The 20,611-nt window shown below is 42.4% G+C and overlaps 1 protein-coding gene across 9 annotated transcripts in view; it reads left to right on the top strand.

Annotated features, from left to right (window-relative positions):
- Positions 1-20,611, top strand: part of tcf4 (transcription factor 4) — a 592,048-nt gene that overhangs the window by 544,523 nt on the left and 26,914 nt on the right. For all 9 annotated transcript variants that reach the window (XM_080182922.1, XM_080182913.1, XM_080182904.1 and 6 more), the window contains one exon: positions 20,171-20,306. In XM_080182922.1, coding sequence (XP_080039048.1) covers positions 20,171-20,306 — 136 coding nt within the window. The remainder of the gene's footprint in view (positions 1-20,170; positions 20,307-20,611) is intronic.

A 20,611-nucleotide genomic window follows, 5' to 3' on the forward strand; every position in this document is an offset into this window, starting at 1 on the left:
GTTGCTGGGGGCTTTTCACTTTTCTTTTGGCAGCCTGCTTAAAAATAATATTGATTAGTAAATTCAGTGGCACAGCAGGTTAGTATATTGTCTTTCACCTCTGGGACTTTGGTTCAAATTCATCCCAACTAATGGAATAAAAATCTCTTTAATGTATTTTACAAACACCTAATGTATTATGAAATGGCGAAGATAGATTAAAATGTATTTTTTTGCCTTTGTTTTTAATCATAGATATTAAATTGAACATATGTTAGCCAACAATAAGTATAAAGCATCCTTAACAGAAATCTTTGAATAACCAATTAGCTGACATTCATCAAATTTCCTCTTAATAAGGCATTAAATGTGCTGTTTTTATTAGCAATTAGGAATGATCTTGCCACCAGAGGCAGTTTTTGTCCTAGAACACTGAACATATTAATGTGAAAATGGAAATCATAGCTGCCAGCACCATGGCAATTGGTGACATAGTTTATCATTTTTCAGTATGTTAGAACATTGTTTACTTTAATTGCTTGGAATTAAGAGTGAAGCAGTGATATGATAGCCAACTGAATGCTCTTTTATGCTTAACCATCCTCCGCAATGGCAGTCTGCAGGCAAACAGCCTGTTGACTGTTGTGTAACACAACTCCTGTGACGTAGAATTAAAGCCATTTCACTTGCTAATTGGATATTTGATTATTAACAGTGCTCATTCAGCACCTTTATCGTGCTTCCCCACCACTTCCCCCCCATCCTCCCAACCCTCCCTCCCCAAGACAACAGAGGATAAATGCTACTAATTGCGTGGTACTGAGTCAAATTGCGACGATCTCGGCTATCAATCATTCATTTGTATCAAGTTAGTTGAGTACAGACAGCCTGGTTGGCAATCGTGGTGTTACATGGTCATCATTAGGCTGCCATGGCGGGATTCAAACCCTCCTCCTCCTACGCTTGGTCTCTGGATTACTGGTTCAAATAGATATAGTATTATTTGTGGCATTGTTACATTGATGCTACTTCAGACCCACAGGCTATTTTTTTTCTGCAATGTTCTAGCTGTGAAAGCAGACAGGCTGAACACACAAACCAGTTAAAACATTGATAAGGACAATCATAGTCTTTACATCTCTATCTGTTTCTCTTTTTCTAGGTAATCAGCTAGGTTTCAGTGCCCTGAAAAGTCTCATAGATGTCAGCTGAGGGCAGGATTGGGTTAGGCTGTGATGCATTCCTCATGTATCTTGCTGATACCCTGCCTAATCCACAGGTAAAGAATGCCCACTGGCATGAGATGTTTGGCTTAGGTGGGTTGCCCATGTCAAATTTTCCCTTAGTGTCAGGGGAAGTAACTAAGGTGAATGCATGAGGTTATGGGGTTAGGGCCTGGGTGGGATTGTGGTCGGTGCAGACTCGATGGGCCTAAGGGCCTCCTTCTGCACTGAAGGATTCTATGAGATATTTGAGAGGGGCATATGCCTCAGTAACTGAGTCCTAACATGAACCAAGTGCTTGCAAGAAAGGAAAGGAAGGAATGGGAAACAGGAAAGTACAGCACATTTGAGAGAAACATTTTGGGGATGAAAATGATCACTGCCAGAGAAGTTAGAAAAGGACTGTGTGTAAATCGGGGCAACAGTTCATTCACATGACCAGTTGAGTCATGCATTAGTGTTAGGCAGCGCTTCATATTCTATTGACACAATTTATGGAATTACTGCTGAATTCATACATGAGATAATCCTGCAACTATAAAAAAAATGCGCTTGAAGTACCCATAATAAAGCAGTTTAATAAGAAAAAAATCATCTCACCTCTCTGAAGATATTTCCAAAGGCTCTTTACGTACATGTGGCTGCCTAGTCATTCTTATGTTCAGCTGCACAATCTGCAGTATTGGTGAAAATAATTGCATCGAATCATTCAGAAATGGGGTTAATCTGCTATTTTACCCTTCTGCTGAAATGATTGACTCAAGCTCAGATATAAGTTCCATTGGCTGCCTCATCAAAGTGGCCATTCATTATCTGTGAATCTGGACAGTGAAATTTCACAGGTGATCCAATTGTGGATAACATCATTAACATTCTGTCTCTCCATACACGCACACAATACAGGAATCACAACAACATGCAGGAGAATCCTTGCTGATGATACAACAGTCAGTAGGGAAGTATGCCCAATGGAGGCTATAAAGTGATATAGATAGGTTAAGCAAGTGGGCAAAGATCTGTCAAATGGAGGATAATGTGGGAAAATGTGAAATCGTCCGTTTTGACAGGAAGAATTAAAAAGAAACATCTTAACTAAATGGTGAAAGATTGCAAAAAAGGTTAGTATGCAGGTACAGCAAGGAATTAGAAAAGCGAATTGAATGTTATAGTTTATTAGAAGGAAATTGAATATAAAAGTAGGGAAGGATAATTGTACAGGACACTGGTGAGACCACATTTGGAGTACTGTGTACCGTATTAAGGAATACAAAACAGAAAATAGAAAGAGAAGTAGGCCAGGTGGCCATTCAAGCCTGCCCTGCCATTCAATATGATCATGGTTGACCTATGCCAGCCTCAACTCTTCCCCGGTGCCATTTCCCATTATCCTCTATTCCTCAATTTATCAAGAGGGCAAATTTGTGTAAAAACTGGAGTAGATCATGCTGGTGTTTTCAGCAAGAGTTTCAAAATGAATATCCCACACTCTGTACACTGCGGAGTCCACTAGCTTGGATCACACTAAAATTCACTAAAATTCCTGCTGGAGAGGCTGGCAGCATAGCACTGGGCGGGTCACTGAGCATGCACTGATCTGTCAGCACCCAGACCAGTGCATGCACAGTAGCCCGCACTGCCAGCCTGCCAATCATTGGCCAACCCCGCAACCCGTATGTGGCCAGCTGTGCAAACCCCTTCCCTCCCTCCTCCCTGTGGCATGATTGCTGACCCCTGCCCCCCGGATGTGTCCCGACCAACCTCTCCCGCTCCATGTCCCTGGCCTGCCTTGATCTCCCCATCTCGACCCCCCTGCAGCCCTGATCACCCAAGCCCCCGCCACCCCAGTGGCAACTCCCCCCAGCAGGCTGAATCCCCTCCTCCCCCCCCCCTCACCCCAATGCCCAGCCCTGAATGCAGGCCTCCCTCCCTCTGTCATTCAGCCCAAATGCAGAGTGGCAGCAAGACCTCCACCCTCACTCCAAAGACCCTGCCCCATTAGTCCCTGCTCCATTGGCACTGCCCAATGCCTGGTGGGCAGTGCCATTGTACCCTCTGGGCATTGGCACTTTGTCCTTGGGCAGTACCAGAAGGCGCAGGCAGGTAATGCCAGGCTGGCACATCCCCCTGGTGCCCAACCCTCTGGGTGCCCTCAATTGCCCCCACCTTCACTCCAGCAGAGTCGGGCTACCAGCTGCCCACAAGTAGGGAGCTATAGTAAACTCCGCTGGAGTGAAACACTCCAGACAGTGAGGAGGGAGGGGGGGCACTAGCGGGCCCAGGGACTTTAGTTCCCCCGCCTGCCAATGGAATTTAAATTGTATTTAAATTAGATTCTTTAAATTAGACATACATTATGCAGCTCCACTCCGATTTCTGATACAGAGCTGATGGTGCCGCTCACAAACTTGTGGAGGCTGTGGAACCCAGCGGGAAGCCCGTGAAATAGCCTCCGCTCGAATCTTCTGGCCCACTGTGCTACTAAAGAAGCGCAGTGGGCTGGGTGAATTATCCCCTAAATATTTATCCACCTCCATTTTAAAAACTTCTAATGATCTAGCCTCCGCTGTCTTTTGGTGCATGGAAAGAAAAGGACTAGCCAATATAATGCAGACGTAGCATTGGAACTAGTCGGTGCAGCTTAGTACCACAATGGTCATTGCCTTTAGCAACTAAGCCATTTAGAAAAAAATGTAAAATTACAATGTGCATTTAAAAAATTAAGAATGGTTCAACTTTGGGGTGGTATAGTGGTTAGCACTGCTGCCTCATAGCGCCAGGGAAGCAGGTTCAATTCCAGCCTTGGGTGACTATCTATGTGGAGTTTGCATTTTCTCCCCATTGTCTCTGTGAGTTTCATCCGGGTGCTCCGGTTTCCTCCCACAGTCCAAACATATGTGGGTTAGGTTGAATGGCCATGCTAAATTGATCCTCATGCCAGGGGATTAGCAAGGTAAATATGTGTGGTGTTGGGAATAAAGTCTGGGTGGAATTGTTATTGGTGCACACTTGATGGGCCAAATGGCCTCCTTCTGCACTGAGATATCCCTCTTGTCCACTTTTCACTTATTCAAATGATTCTACAAGTTTGGGCGGCACAGTGGTGCAATGCTTAGCACTGCTGTCTCAAAGCGCTAGGGGCCTGAGTTTAATTCTGACCTTGGGTGACAGTGTGGAGTTTGCACATTCTCCCTTTGTCCACATGGATTTCATCTGCGTGCTCTGGGGGGTTTCCTCCCGCCATCCAAGGTTGTGCAGGTTAGGTTGATTGGCCATGCTAAATTGACTCTTAGTGTTAAGGGGACCAGCAGTGTCAATACCTGGGGTTAAGGGAATAGAGTCCAGGTGGGATTGTGGTCAATGCAGACTCAATAGACCGAAAGGCTTCCTTCTGCGCTGTAGGGATTCTATGATTCTATTCTATGATTCTTTAAGTGTGGAGCGTAAGCACTCGCCTTGCACTGAGAACTGTTTTTATCACAGCATGGATGCAATTTTACTCACAGCCAACAAATAGTGAGAATTGATAATACTAAAGAGTAATAAGAACTAACCTACAAAACTACGTACTATAGCCCGGTGGTAAGTGGGGTTGAGATTGCAATCTGATCAGCCATGATCAAATTCAGAGGTGGACCAGGCCCCTAATTTGTATTTTTCCATATGTGAGTGTCAGTGAAGTGAAGCTTATGACCAGCAAAATGAGTGCAATGGTGAAGAATGGGCAAACAACTCACAAAGACTCGGTCATCAAAATAGTTAAGTTACCAACTAAAATATGACTGGTGCTCAATGGAAGATATGTGAGGGACTGAGTGTGATGCAGGCTATTCATGAAGATTGTAAGAGGGTGCTCCCAAATCCCGATTTCTCTTCCTGATGGGAATTTTTATGTTTTGTGAGCTGTGTTTTTATTTTCTTGTCCTTGCACTAGTTATTAAGCAAGAGTTAAATTAGAAAGCTTATGCCGATAAATGGAGATAATTAGCTGTTAGCACAGCCATTTTATTCAGGCCAGTTTGCATTAAAAAAATTCCCACATGAGCCATTAGTCTGTCTGTCATTTGGATGCTGATTGACCTGTACAATTTCAGCACTTTCTGCTTTTATTGCAGATTGCCGGCGTGCAGTTTTCTTCTTACCCTTGATAATTTCTACTGTGATGTAAATTCCTACTCAGGCTCCGCTTGAGGTGGAAGAGTGTAAGTGAATTTACTCAGTGACATCTAGGTCCTCTGGGCAAAGGCTTAGTCCATCTCTATTTAGTTGGAGTGCTTAAAGAGTATTACGTTGATGATTTCTTAAGGAGATTAATGCGTACAGGACTGGCCTGGCCTTTTGACTGAAGAGAATAACAAGAATTAGGGAAGGAGATAGAATGGATAAAATACTTTACAAAAAAAATCAATTTAGTTTTGCCCTGGGAAAAAAAAATGGATATCTGAGCTGTGATATCCCATTTCAGCCAGACATCCTTGTCAGGTTGATGAGTTCATAATCAATCAAGCAGCAATCTCCTTGGACGGGTTCTTTAGATGGGGCTGTCAAGGAAATTGCTTGGTTGGTTGGTTTCAGAACTTGGTGAAATTAACAAAGAAGTCAGTCTGAAACAAAAAGGATAAGTGCAGTGGTGAGATGGTAATCTTATTGAGCATGGACATTTATTAAAGTAACAAACATAAGACTTTGATGAATCGGCAGAAGAGGGTTAGCGTCTGCACTGAAATAGCCTCCTATAACAGTGTAGTGCCTTTTAAGTGTTATCTGCCTCAGGATAATAAAAGGCCCTACTGTACCCAGGAGTTCTTAGTCAAAACAGTGGCCTCTTTTTCTTTAAAATGAAATGCTAACATGTATCAGTAAAATGTATTGTTTTTTGTTTCTACTGTCCATTTATCTTTAGGCAATGTGTGTGTTTTTTTTAAATTCTGGCTGCTGTCTGAGATGTGGTCAATATAAAAAAATGTCAAAATATGCAGGACACCATCACAACCAACACACGATCTTTGCCCACACCGTCCTTATGGGATTATAAATTCCTTCAGTTTTTGCTTTGTCTGCCTGGGCTATCATCAGCTGCATCCCCTTCAGTGTTAGTGACCTCTTCCAGTGCCATTCCCTAGTTAATAGGCAATGCAAAATTATGATTGAGAATCATTCTTTATCTTCCTGTAGGTGCTGAAAACCTGACTTTTATCCTGACTTCCCAACAGTGACACAGCCAAGATCGGAAGCTGCACAAAGCTTGGAGGATTAAATTTGCAATCCATAAAACTAAATATTAATATTTAACTCGCTGTACCTTAACCAATATTTCTGTGGAAAAACTCACCCCAATTGTTTCTTCCTTTGGGTACTAATTGGTTTTCTTTCTGCTTATGAAGCAGACCCGTATAACTTAAGATTATGTCGCTCAAGCCCTGTGCAGTTGGCTTCATTAGCTGAGTTAATAAAGCATTTTCAACTGCTGGCCTTTACCTCGGAATCATTTATCAAACTGTTGGTTTGATTAATTTCCACTTCAGTAGGAACCCTTACATTTTTGGTGTTTGCACAGAGGTGTGATGTTACCAGGTTAATCCAAACCTTGATAACAAATAGAATTGAAATTCCATTAAGGCATCTAAACAAAGTGCTACTGAGAAGACTAGAGAAGCTGGATTGTTCTCCTTGGAGCAGAGCAGGTTAAGGGACGATTTAATCAAGGCGTTCAACATTAACTCGTGTTTAGGTAGAGTGAACAAAGGGAAACTGCTTCCACTGGTGGAAGTGTCAGAGGATGCAGATTTATGGTAATTAGCAAAACAATCAAAAGAGAGCTGAAGAAAATGCTTTTTACACAAAGATTTGTTATGATCTGGAATGGCCTACCTGAAAGAGTGGTGGAAGCAGGTTTAGAGACAACGAAACATCTTTGACACAGTGTGAACCCAGGCGGGAAAAGTTGATTTGATTTGATTTATTATTGGTATACAATGAAAAGTATTGCTTCTTGCGCAATATTCGTTGGTCACAGGTATAGTGCCAAAAGATTGGAGGATAGCGAATGTTGTCCCATTGTTTAAGAAGGGAAACAGAGACTTCCCCGGGAATTATAGACCGGTGAGTCTTACTTCTGTTGTGGGTAAGGTTTTAGAAAAAATTATTAGGGATAGGATTTATAGTTATTTGGAGAGTAATGAATTGATTGGAGATAGTCAGCATGGTTTTGTGAAGGGTAGGTCGTGCCTTACTAACCTTATTGAGTTTTTTGAGAAAGTGACCAAAGAGGTGGATGGGGGTAAGGCAGTTGACGTGGTATATATGGACTTTAGTAAGGCGTTTGATAAGGTTTACCATGGAAGGCTTCTGCAGAAAATGCAGATGTATGGGATTGAGGGTGATTTAGGTAATTGGATCAGGAATTGGCTGGCGGATAGGAGACAGAGGGTGGTGGTTGATGGTAAGTATTCATCATGGAGTTCAGTTACGAGTGGTGTGCCTCAGGGATCTGTTTTGGGGCCACTGCTGTTTGTAATTTTTATAAATGATCTGGATGAGGGTATAGTTGGGTGGATTAGTAAATTTGCTGATGACAGCAAAGTCGGAGGTGTGGTAGATAGTGAGGAAGGGTGTCTTAGTTTACAGGGGGACTTGGACAAGTTGCAGAGCTGGGCCGAGAGGTGGCGGATGGAGTTTAATGTGGAAAAGTGTGAGGTAATTCACTTTGGCAGGAATAACAGATGTGTAGAGTATAGGGCTAACGGTAGGACTCTGAATAGTGTGGATGAACAGAGGGATCTAGGTGTATGTGTACATAGATCCCTGAAAGTTGGGAATCAAGTAGATAGGGTTGTTAGGAAGGCATACGGTGTCTTGGCGTTTATTGGTAGGGGGATTGAATTTAGGAGCTGCAGCATCATGTTGCAACTGTACAAGACTCTGGTGCGGCCGCACTTGGAGTATTGTGTGCTGTTCTGGTCCCCACATTATAGGAAGGATGTGGAGGCTTTGGAGAGGGTGCAGAGGAGGTTTACCAGGATGTTGCCTGGTATGAGGGGAGGTCCTATGAGGAGAGACTGAGGGATTTGAGGTTGTTTTCGTTAGAAAGAAGGCGGCTAAGAGGGGACCTTATTGAAACATATAAGATGATTAGAGGTTTAGATAGGGTGGATAGTAATAGCCTTTTTCCTCGGATGGAGAAAGCTAGCACGAGGGGGCATAGCTTTAAATTAAGGAGTGGTAGTTGTAGGACGGATGTCAGGGGTAGGTTCTTTACCCAGAGGGTGGTGAGGGATTGGAATGCCCTGCCTGCTGCAGTTGTAAATGCGCCTAGTTTGGGGGCGTTTAAGAGATCCGTGGATAGGTTTATGGATGGAAAGGGTTTGGTTTAGGTTAGAGGGTCATTGCTTTTTAACTGGTCGGCGCAACATCGTGGGCCGAAGGGCCTGTTCTGCGCTGTGATGTTCTATGTTCTATATACAGACAAAGCATACCATTCATAGAGAAGGAAAGAGTGCTGAATGTTACAGTCATAGCTACGGTGCACAGCAAGATCAACTTAATGCAAGTTAGGTACATTCGGAAGTCTGATGGCAGCAGGGAAGAAGCTGAGTCGGTTGGTCCGTGTAGCCCACCAGCTGTAGTGCTGGCTTTGCTGCCATTACTTCAAATGCTTTGCCAAAAAAGAAACCAGGAGACGGGTCCCACAATGTTGCACTGACAGGCCCGCCAGCATCAACAGCTCTCGATAGATCGGGAGATCCATGTAAAAAAAATTAAAATAGGGAAAAAAGGATGCCAGGAAAACGGGACAAATCCCCACTCCTGGCCACCCCCACAAGCACAGAACCCTCTCACCACCATGCCAACCACCCATATATACATGACCCTCTCCTCCACCTGTGTGCCCTTGGCACGTTTTGTTTGCCAGTTTCCTGGTTTACAAAACTTGATGTAAACCCCACCAACATGATGCCATGCCGGCAGAGACAAAATTCCTTTAGTAGGGGGAAGATGCAGCGGGGAGACCAGCTGAGAATATAGTTCTGTGTTATGATGGGGGTCCCATGACAATCTGGCGTGAATTGCATTACACCATTACATTGCTGGGAGTGTGGGGAAAGCCTGTTAGCTTGAAAGCCGTTTCGAGACTCCCCCCCAATTCTCTGTACCCCCCCCCCAATTCTCACGGTCATTCCCACCTGCAGAAAGAAGGGGGTGAAATGCCCCCCCAACTTTTCAGAAGGGAGGTGATGGCCTAGTAGTTTTATTCCTAGACTTTTAATTCAGTGTTCTGAGCACCCAGTTTCGAATCTCACCACAGTAAATGGCTGAATTTGAATTCAGTCAAAAATACCTGGAATTAAGAATTTACTGGTGACCAAGAAACCATTGTTGATTGTCAGAAAAACCCATCGGGTTCACTAATATCCTTCAAGAAAGGAAATTTGCTGTCCTTACCTGGTCTGGCCTGGCCTGCATGTATCTCCAGAACCATAGCAATGTGGTTGACTCTTAACTGCCCTCTTAACTCTTAACTGGGCAACTAGTGATGGGCAATAAATGCTGGCCATCCAGTGATGCCCATGCTCCGCAGATGAATAAAAAAATATATATTTTTAATTATATTCAGGGGCGTGAAACTAATACGATTGGTCTTTTGAAGACCAATGGTTTCCTATGAGGAACAGACTCCTTCTGTGATCTGTAAGTCCATGATTCTGTGACAGTCCATTACTGTGACTGAATAATTTGTTACAAAGTGGGATTCTGATCTTTGCTGTCTAAAGTAATTTGGCCTCCTGTGTTGTTCAGTTTCCCTTTACCCCACCCCCTCCCGCCCCTAACTACAAAGATGACAGAGCCAATCAGATGATCAATTATAAATAAATGACCCAGCACCTAGTGGAAGGGAGGGATCATCTTTGTCCAGTTCAAAACATTGAGCAACTCGTTTACTTCTCTCCGGTAGTTAGTCAGCGTACTGTCTGAGTGCAGCAAAGCATAGCAAAATCTGCTCTTTGCCTTAGTCTGGGTGAATTGTAATTATCCATTGCAGCTATCCAGAAAATAGTTGGTTGCTTATGGGTTTCCATGAATGAAGGGTTAGAAAGCGGTAAATTATAAGTAATATCAGGAATAAGTTTATTTTCTTTAATGTGACAAGGCTTCTGAAGGCGTTTATTAAACATATGCTTACCCACAATAACATTTAGCTCATGGTACTGGGAATAAGGTATTAATTATTTTCAAGTTATTATTTTAAATTCATTGTTACTTGTGGGAATTAATACCCAGTGCAATGGATGTGTTTTTTTTGTATATGGTTGTGCGCCTGTATATGTAGTTCAAGATGTTGCTGTACTGTACTTCCTATTAGGGTAGAGGTTCACAGTCTTTGCCTCCTCTCTTCTCCCTCCCTCTAAAATTTTCCACAAGGTGAGGCCTGGTCCCAATGAGACTGGTCTCGAATTGGCACTAAACAAAGGCGCAGGTGTTACGAAGAAAGTTTAAGGGGCAAATCAACTTGTGACACTCTTGTACACTAACTAGTTCGCAAGTGACATTGACTGAGATCTTATAATAAGTCCCTAGCCACTATTTGCATCTGCAAGAAATGCAAGGACCTAAACAGGAAGTGAAAATAACTTAGTAAAGTGTCTCACAATAGGGTTATTTGCATGGTGCTCAGTGATGAGTTACTACAAACACATCATGCCACAATTTGTACCGATGATTCTACAAATGTTAAGCACTTGATTTCATGTGTGTCACAGAGGGAAGGAGAAAAAGTTGGAGGACAAGTACCCTTTTGACTAATTTTTAGCCAGATTAAGAATATCGTAGACAAACAGTATGAACTGAACTGCATTCTTTGGAACTGTGAATTTTGAAGTTTCAAGGCCTGGTCATCTAAAGTTTATTTATTAGTCATAAGTAGGTTTACATTAACACTGCAACAAAGTTACTGTGACAATCTCCTCGTCATCACACTCCAACACTTATTTAGGTAACTAAAGGGCAATTTAGCATGGCAAACTCACCTCACCTGCACATCTTGGAACTGTGGGAGGAAACTGAAGCACCTGAAGGAAACCCATGCAGACACAAGGAGAATGTGCAAACTCCGCAGACAGTGACCAAAGCTGGGAATCGAACCCAGGTCCCTGGTGCTGTGAAGCAGCTGTGCAAGTAACACATTTAAAGTTGCTCCAACTGGAAAATTGAGCTGGATTTTAGGGAGTGCAGTGGTATCCATCTTGGCTGGCCAGAAGAGGAGCCCAACCCTGATTCCTGCAGATGCCCTGCACACGTAAATGTAGTTTAAGGTGTTGCTGTACTGTATTTCCTATTAGGAATGATGTTGAGAGCAGTGTTATTTGCTTTAAAGTGAAACTTCTTCCCCTATTCCAGGAGGAAGTCTCATCTTAGAGAGATGCTGATCAGCAAATTTGATTCGTGCCAAACCCCAGGCAAACTTATGCTGGTAAAGCTGGAGAAGTCACAAGAAAATTAGGGATGGGCCTGGCCAGCAACACCCAAATAAAAAACAAATCCAGTGCAGTGCTGTAATAAGTCTTCAAGGGTAGAAGTCCCTTCACCAAAATCCCTTTATTACAATTCCAGGAGCAGTTCAGAGTGTCAGCAGCCCAACTTTGAGAGTGCTGGGGAACTGACACTTCTGGTTAAATACAAGGAATATACTCCCTGATTAGCCCATCAATTGACTCCTTAATCATGGAGTTCATATTTCAATATCCCAACCTCACTGGCCTGATTGAAGTCATTACAAATGCTGAGGGAGTGCTGTGCTATTAGAGATATGCTGTCTTTCTGATGTGATGTTAAACTAAGACTCTGTCAGGTGGGCATAAAACGTACCATAACACTACTTTGAGGAAAAGCAAGGGAGTTATTCCCAGTGTCCTGGCCAATAATAATCACTCAGTCAATATCACATAAAATAGATTATTTGGTCATTACTGTTTTTGAAGCTTGCTATGTGCAATTTGGCTGCCATGTTTCCTGTGTTACAATAGTAACTACATGAATAAATTACCTCATTGGCTGTAAAGTGCTTTGGAACATCCAGTGGTTGTGAAAAGTGCCAAAAAATAGCATTCATGCTTTCCTTGAATGCTTTGCTTTATCCACCACTCACTGTTATGATAAATCTTATGAACTAAATTCAACACAATGGTAACCTTGTCGAAATGAAGAGATTTCTTTTTAGTCATTCATGGGGCATGGGTGTTGCTGGCTGGCCAGCATTTGTTGCCCTTGAGAAGGCGGTGGTGAGCTGCCTTCTTGAATTGCTGCAGTCATGTTCTGTGGGTTGCTCCATAATGCCGTTAAGGAGGGAATTTCAGGATTTTGACCCAGTAACTGCAAAAGAACGGCGATATATTTCCAAGTCAGAAAGGTGAGTGGCTTGGAGGGGAACTTGCAGGTAGTGGTGTTCCCATTTATCTGCTGCTCTTGTCCTTCTAGATGGAGGTGGTTGTGGGTTTGGAAGGTGCTGCCTAAAGATCTTTGGTGAATTGCTGCAGTGCATCTTGTAGATTGTACATACACACTGCTGCTGCTGAACGTGAGTGGTGGAGAGATTGAATGTTTGTAGATGTGGTGCTAATCAAGTGGGCTGCTTTGTCCTGGATGGTATCAAGCTTCAACAACAGTAACGACATGGGTAAATTACCTCATTGTCTGTAAAGTGCTTTGGAACATCCAGTGGTTGTGAAAAGCGCCAAAAAAAAGCATTCATGCTTTCTTTGAATGCTTTGCTTTATCTGCCAGTCACTGTTATAAGTTTTATGAACTAAATTCAACACAATGGTAATCTTAAGTGTTATTGGAGCTGCACCCAAGTAGGGAGTATTCCATCACGCTCCTGACTTGTGCCTTGTAGATGGTAGATAGGCTTTGGGGAGTCAGGAGATGAGTTACTCAGTGCAATATTCCTAGCCTCTGATCTCCTCTTGCAGCCATTGTATTTGTGTGGTGAGTCCAGTTGAGTTTTTGGTCAATGGTAACCTCAAGGATGTTGACAGTGGGGGAATTCAGTGATGGTTACACCATTGAATGTCAGGGAGCGGCGCTTGGAGTGTCTCTTATTGGTGATGGTCATTGCCTGGCATTTGTGTGTTGTGAATGCTACTTCCACTTGTCAGCCCAAGCCGGATATTGCCCAGATCTTGTTGCATTTGAACATGGGCTGCTTCAGTATCTGAGGAGTCGTGAATAGTGCTGAACATTGTGCAATCATCGGCAAACATCCCCACTTCTGACCTTATGATAGAGGGAAGGTCATTGATGAAGCAGCTGAAGATTGTTGGGCCTAGGACGCTACCCTGAGGGACTCCTGGAGAGATGTCCCAGAACTGAGATGACTGACCCTCCACAACCAAAACCATCTTCCTATGTGCCAGGTATGACTCCAACCAGCAGACAGTTTGCCCCCTGATACCCATTGATTCCAGTTTTGCTAGGGCTCCTTAATGCCATGCCCAGTCGAATGCAGAGCTGTCACTTGCGCCTCACCTTTGAAATTCAGTACTTTTATCCATGCTTGAACCAATGAGGTCATTAATAAAAGCTGACTATTTCAATGCATGATATCTGAAAGAGAAAGATGACTTAATATTTAGGTTAGTTCTTTATTAAATTTGATTTTTTCTAATCGAAATTCAGTGTTTTGCACTTAGAGTGTTGAGATTCTATTTTGATCAATTTAACCTTTGATTCATCTGTGAGCAATACTCTTGATTAGTCTCATATGAAAGGTAAAGATATGTAAGCAAGCGAATTCAATTCTCACGTGAATTTTCATTTTTACAAAATTCAGCCTCATCTCTGTGTTTTGGTTAGTTAGTGCAATATCTATGGTGGTTTTGAATTCATTGCTCCCACGTCATTGGACTAACAATGAGACGGATCTGAACTCAGAAGCAAGTGATTCGAGGGAAGCTAATAAAATTGCTTTCAATGCGCAACAAGCCTTGTAGAAAAGCTGTTCGACATTTTGTGGTATTTGCATCAAGCGGGGGCCCGGATCACGTGGTGCTGCGGCTGCTGCTGTCAAAAGCTTAGCTGGCACGACAAAAAAATGGCAGGCGAGGATTTTTTTTTCCCTAAAATGAAAATCTGATGCCAGTTCTGAATTCCTTCAGGATTGTTGGTAAGTAGCGAGGGAATTGTGAAGCCCACAATTAAGCATATGGGCATTAAGATAATTGTCAGTTATGTTCATGGACATGATAGAAGACAGATGGAAGTGAATCAGTAGCCTCCGTAGAGGCACCCTGGGAGATGAATTGACGTTTTACCTGGCTGAACTGTTCTGCCATGTTGTTTGTCACTAAATGATGTACGGAGTCTGCAGCAGCATATTCTGCTCTGTGTGTGTGTATGTGTATGTGTGTGTGTGTGTGTTTGTGTGTGTTAGTGTGAATGGTGAAGTGTAATTGCACCCTCTAGAGAAAAAAGATGAGCATTACATATGATGGCTGTGGCTCTCTTTTTGACAATGTTGACTCCACTGCTCACAAGAGGGAACTCTGATTAGACTGTGTTAGAATGTGACCTGAAAAAATTATTTTGTACTCTTCTCAAAGCTAATTTTGCTCACCTACGTCTTGGTGTAAATGAAAGGAGCTGTGCTGTATTTATCACACATCAGTTTAAGTTTATTTATCAGTATAATAAGTAGGCTTGCATTAACACTGCAGTGAAGTTAACTATGAAAATCCTCTAGTCACCACACTTCGGCACCAGTTCTGGTACACTGAGGGAGAATTTAGCATGACCAACCCGCCTAACCCGCACGTCTTTCAGACTGTGGGAGAAAACCAGAGCACCTGGAGGAATCCCATGCAGATACTGGGAGAACATGCAGACTCCGCACAGAGCTGGGACCCAAGCCGGGAATTGAACCTGGATTCCTGGTTCTGTGAGGCAGCATTGCTAACACGTCGATGTCCATCTGCAAAATATGTAGACCAAAAAAGTAAGGTGTGTAAGAAAAAAGAATATTTGGACTGGAAAAATTCAGTTAGACCAGACAAGCCTGTCCTTTATTGTTTGATATATCAATCTCACCTATCGCCTTCCTTTTAGGAATTGACTTCAAAGCAAAAAGAAACCTCTAAAAATTCACCCATTCTCAGCTGAGAGATAAATCAGTTCCAAAGTGATAGCAGATGGAATGAGTTCTCTGGAATTATAATATTAAACATACATTTCAGCAGACTTCAAGGTCAAGTGCTAAGTATAAGCATCTTTATACCAGGGCACCTCAGAAAGCTGTCAGGAACCACTGAACATAAAGATAGCATTGCATCGGGTGCATTTGTGCTTGTTACTTTGAGAACTTTGCAAACTGGTTGCTCATAAGGTCTATAAACAAAAATTTGAAAATGAAAGCTGGAAATTTTCAGAGTTTGGTTTTTCTAAGACGATTCCTCAAGGGAATGCAAAGCCCATTTGATGAAAAAATCTTCGACCAATCCAGTCCTCCTTCAACCATTGGCAAACTGTTCCTGGATATTGACAAAGGCCGATGGCAGGCGGGAGAAGTGGCGTTAAAAGTCGCCAGCACTAACGGTGACTTTCTCTGTTGCATCGTTCAGGACTTAGGCTCAGAAACCTCATGGGATAGGTCCCATGACATCATCTGAGTGTACCCACCCGCCAGCAACTTAGTTTCTGGAGGATTGGGGTGCCGTTTTTAAAGGCCATTCCAATGCACAGGAACCCCTGCCTACACTCTCCCACAACACTCCCCCCCACCCTAGTACTCCTCGGTGGCACTGTACAGGCACTTTCCCCCTGGCAGTGACCAGACATAACCATCTCCCCTGAACGATGCATTCACCCAAACTCCTCTGAGAGGTCTGCTTACCAGGTGCATGCCTTTGGCAGACCAGTCATGTTCCGTGCCTGTCTACCCTCACACAGGCATGAATGGACTTCCGCATTGGCGTGGGTGGGGGTATAGAAATGATGTCAGGAAATGCGTTAAGTCACTGGCTGAGGGGGGGGGACTATTGTGTCACACATTTACATCAGTGGGAAACATGACTCGGACACCTCACAAGACTTTCCGCTCCTGTTGCCAAACCCGCCTGATGAAATATGGGAACTGAAAATCCCGGCCATAGTTTCACCAGTGAGTGTACTCTTTCTTCCTGTTGGTGCTTGTAATCCAAGATTCTTTTTAAACTTCACTGTTTCACTTTTCATTGCTGAGCTAGTGATCAGCCCTAATAAACGTCACTCGGGTATTGGGGGGCACTCCAGCGTCTCTGACAAGTCCTTTGCCAGTTGCCAAGTTGCTGACCTGAAAGGCAGCTAACCGCAGAGATAAATGTGGGAGTGCAAGCTTTCACAGAATAAAAAGCGGTGCAGGGGCAGTTAAGCACTTGCTATCACCTTTAAGATTGAGCCTTGAAAGAAAAGTCTTGTATTAAATGGCACCTCATCATGTCCTCAGAATGTCCCAAAGAACCAATAGATCACTTCTTGAACTGAATTCACTGTCTTACTGTCATGTAGGAAATATGTCAACCAACGTGTTCACAACAAAGTGACGGGGTCATTAAGTTTGGATGGTATTGGTTTAAAGTTTAAAAGTTTTTTAAGTTTTAAAATTTATTTATTATTGTCACAAGTGGGCTTACATTAACACTGCAGTGAAGTTAGTGTGAAAATCACCTAGTTGCCACACTCCAGCGTCTGTTCAGGTACACTGAGGGAGAATTTAGCATGGCCAGTGCACCTAACCATCACATCTTTCGGACTGTGGGAAGAAACCAGAGCACCTGGAGGAAACCCACACAGACATGGGGAGAATGTGCAGGCACCACACAGACAATGACCCAAGCCAGGAATCAAATCCGGGTCCCTGGTGCTATGAGGCAGCAGTGCCACCATGCCACCCATGTTTGAGGGCTAACATTAAAAAATGGCGTTAGATCAGTTAACCACTGATGTACACACTGTTCCTTACTTCAGGAGGAGAGGCAGACGGCTGTCTAAAAACTATTATATACTTTCCTAATGCAGACATACTGGTTCTGAACCTTTCCTATGGTTCTATTGAAGTCAAAACAGCAGAGAAAATTGTATTCAAGCTGCAACACCCTTCATAAACTAATTGTTTCATTATTTGTTTCCATTATTTCAGTCTTTTTTATTCATAGCAACAAAACTACAGAATATTCATGGATATTTTCATAATTGCCACAACTGTCATTTTGTTCCAAATATGTTAACGAAATGGTTCAATTTTACAGTAGCTGACATTTGATTTTCTGTGTTTTTTAAGTGTTTTTAACCTTCTCCAAGGTTTTTCCCTCTCCTTTCTCTCATGGTCCGATGTGTTTCCTCCCTAGACTTCTCCACCTTCCAATATCTCCTCCCTCTTTAAAGCCGCTCCTTAAATCCCATTTCTTTGAGCGAGCTTTTGGCCACCTGCCCCGAGATTTCTTTTTGTGGCTTAGTGTCAAGCATTGCATTCAAACGTTCCTGAAAAGCGCCTTGAGATATTGATTATGTTAACAGACATTATGTAAATACCCAAATTGTTGCTTTTTGTTGACATCCGCAGTTGCAGTTTTTCCAGCAAGAGCTATAGGTGTAAGAAAAAGGAATATTCTCTCTATTATCCTTTCTTTTCCAGCCCAATACAACAGTGGCACCATGGTGCTTTTGCTTATACCTAGGCTAAGAGCAACAAATAGCGGAGACTGGGGATCAAACCCCAGTGGCTATTCTGGTTGCCACTTCTCAGTGCTATTAGATTTGTTTAGCTAAGCCTTTAGGGAAGGATCATGGGTTTTTTTTTAAAGATAAAATTGGAATATACTCACTTTCTTAAGGACGAAGAAGGAAAGTTCAAAAATAAGCCTAAAAATATTCCCTGAAGGGATATTTTAAAGAAAAGGTGATTATATGACTCACTGTACGGAACTCGACGGCAAAAGCAAATATCTGTGGGTTGAGCGCTGGAAATTTCCACCCAGTTTGGGTGAAAGTATGGCTCTGGTGAGAATTGAAGCAGAATTAATCGAAGAGTGACATAATTATTAGCTGAGCTAAGGTTATCCAGATAAATGGTATTACCATGACAGTCACAATGATTAGTATCATGGCTCATCTCAGTTGGATATTTCATTATAACATTTTAAATAAAGTATACTTTAATATCAGGCTGACATAGACTTTATAACAACACTCACTTTTCTTGAATACATTGCAGTAGTTAAAGGGGTTATAAAATCATCGTACAAAATAAAGATAAAAAGATGAACTGATTTGAGCAAGTTATTTAAGTGCGAGGGATGGCAACTGGGTATTCCAAAATGTCAACAATGATATTTGTTGTAATCTGTGGATATGTAACATGCCAGTTGATGTCAAACTGATAGGTGGCGTGGGCCGTGAAGTCTATTATAAATCTTGAGGATGCGCAATAACAGAAACTGGAAAGAGTAACGACCTAGGTATCCAATAGGCCTTGCCTGGCCTGATCTAATAAAAAATGAAAATACTATGGATGTTGGAAATTTGAAATAGAAACAATGTTGGACATACTGAGCAGGGTAGACAGCATCTGAAGAGAAAGAAAGAATTTCTAGTAAAAAGGATGGCACAGTAGCACAGTGGTCAGCACTGCTGCCTTGCTGCGCCAGGGACCCGGATTTGATACTGGCCTTGAGTAACTGTGTGGAGTTTGCACATTCTCCACATATCTGCGTAGGTTTCCTCTGGGTGCCCCAGTCTCCTCCCACACTCCAGACATGTGCAGGTTAGGTGGACCGGCCATAGTAAATACACAAGGTTATGAGGATAGGGCAAGGGTAGACCTGGACAAGATGCTCTTCAGAGTGCTGATGCAGACTCGAGAGGCCAAATGGCTGCCTTCTGCATTGTAGGGATTCTATCGCGCTATGGAAAGTCACCCATTTGAAAGTTCTATCCTTACAAAGACTACCTGCTGAGTATTTCCTGCATTTCTGTTTTCATTTCCGCACGGTCTTTTCAGTAGAACACATTACTTTTGAAATTCTTTAAAACGTAAGTGTTATGCTTGCAATATGTGACTATCATTTTTATAGCATAGTCCAGTGTTGAGTTAGTAGAGTGAAGTAATGTCAAAAATAAAGGATTTAATTGTTTCAAGTACAAGAATTTCAAATCTGACCTTTACATATAATGCAAAAGAAAACATATAAAATTTCTAATTGACCTACTTGTATCTTGATCAGTTAGTTATCAGCTGTACTGTACACAGTGCAAGAACTAGATTCCACTGCAAGTTAACATAATATTATCCTTCCTTCTAGCCAAGACCATTAGATCCAATAAGCCTCAGTTATTTTCAATGGCAGTTGACATTTTGATAGAAACTAAGGCCTTTATACTTTACTTTTAAAATATTCATTACATGTAAATTGGTGTCTCAATGTATAAATGTACTAGGTCGTGTGGTAAGCCATATAAGATGTACTAAGCCATATAAGATCCAGGTGTGTTTGCTGGTAAATCATCTCTGCAAAACTAGAATCTCAGTGAGGGTATCTCCAGGTTAGAAATTGGGCCAAACTACCTTGCCACCATTTCCTCTTCTACTTTAATGAAAAATGCATGATCATCAGGTGAAGTTGTTATTGGGTACAACTGCTATGAGTGTCCACAGTTGAGGAGTGGTCATTTGGTAGGGAGCAGGGTGTCTATAGAACTGTAATCCCATGTGATCAGCACAGGTGGAAAGTAAACTAGGACAAAACAGTTTTTAACTGCCAACTGAAGTTTCTGAGCTATCAGAAGGAATGTTTCCATATTCAACAGCTTGCGTTTGGCAGCATTAGTTTGTTTATATGGGAGCTTGTACTTCTCTGTAAGTGATTGAAGTGAAGTGCCGTTCAGTAATTCAATTTTTGGTGGCAAAGACCGCTGAATGATGTGTGTTTCTGTGTTTCAAATTCTAGGTGGGAGCTCATCGTGAGGAAGGTGTTGGACTCCGAGGCAGTCATCCAATCGTGTCGAACCAAGTGCCAGTTCCACAGCTTCCAGTGCAGTCAGCTACATCTCCTGATATAAACCAGTCCCAGGACCCATACAGAGGTAAATACTGGCAGCTTCAAGCATTACCTCAGTGCAGTTTAAGCAGGGGAGACCATTACCAATCCACAAATCACAGAGCGTTGAAGAAAAATTGCTCAGAATTAAAATATTAGGCCAGCATCAATAGTTCTTTGTTAGTAAGGTGCTAAAAATACTCACTAAATGTTATATAATGAATTATAACTATTTTGCCATGAGGATTTTTTTTCTGTTTCTTGGGGATGTTGTCTGTCATTTGTTACGATAAAGGGGAGAGATACAAACTGAACCCGTATCTCTTCTAGCCTTCTGTCCACAATTAGACT

Source organism: Carcharhinus amblyrhynchos, chromosome 1, assembly GCF_965287045.1.
Source record: "Carcharhinus amblyrhynchos chromosome 1, sCarAmb.v2.hapA, whole genome shotgun sequence".
In the NCBI taxonomy this organism is placed as follows: domain Eukaryota; kingdom Metazoa; phylum Chordata; class Chondrichthyes; order Carcharhiniformes; family Carcharhinidae; genus Carcharhinus; species Carcharhinus amblyrhynchos.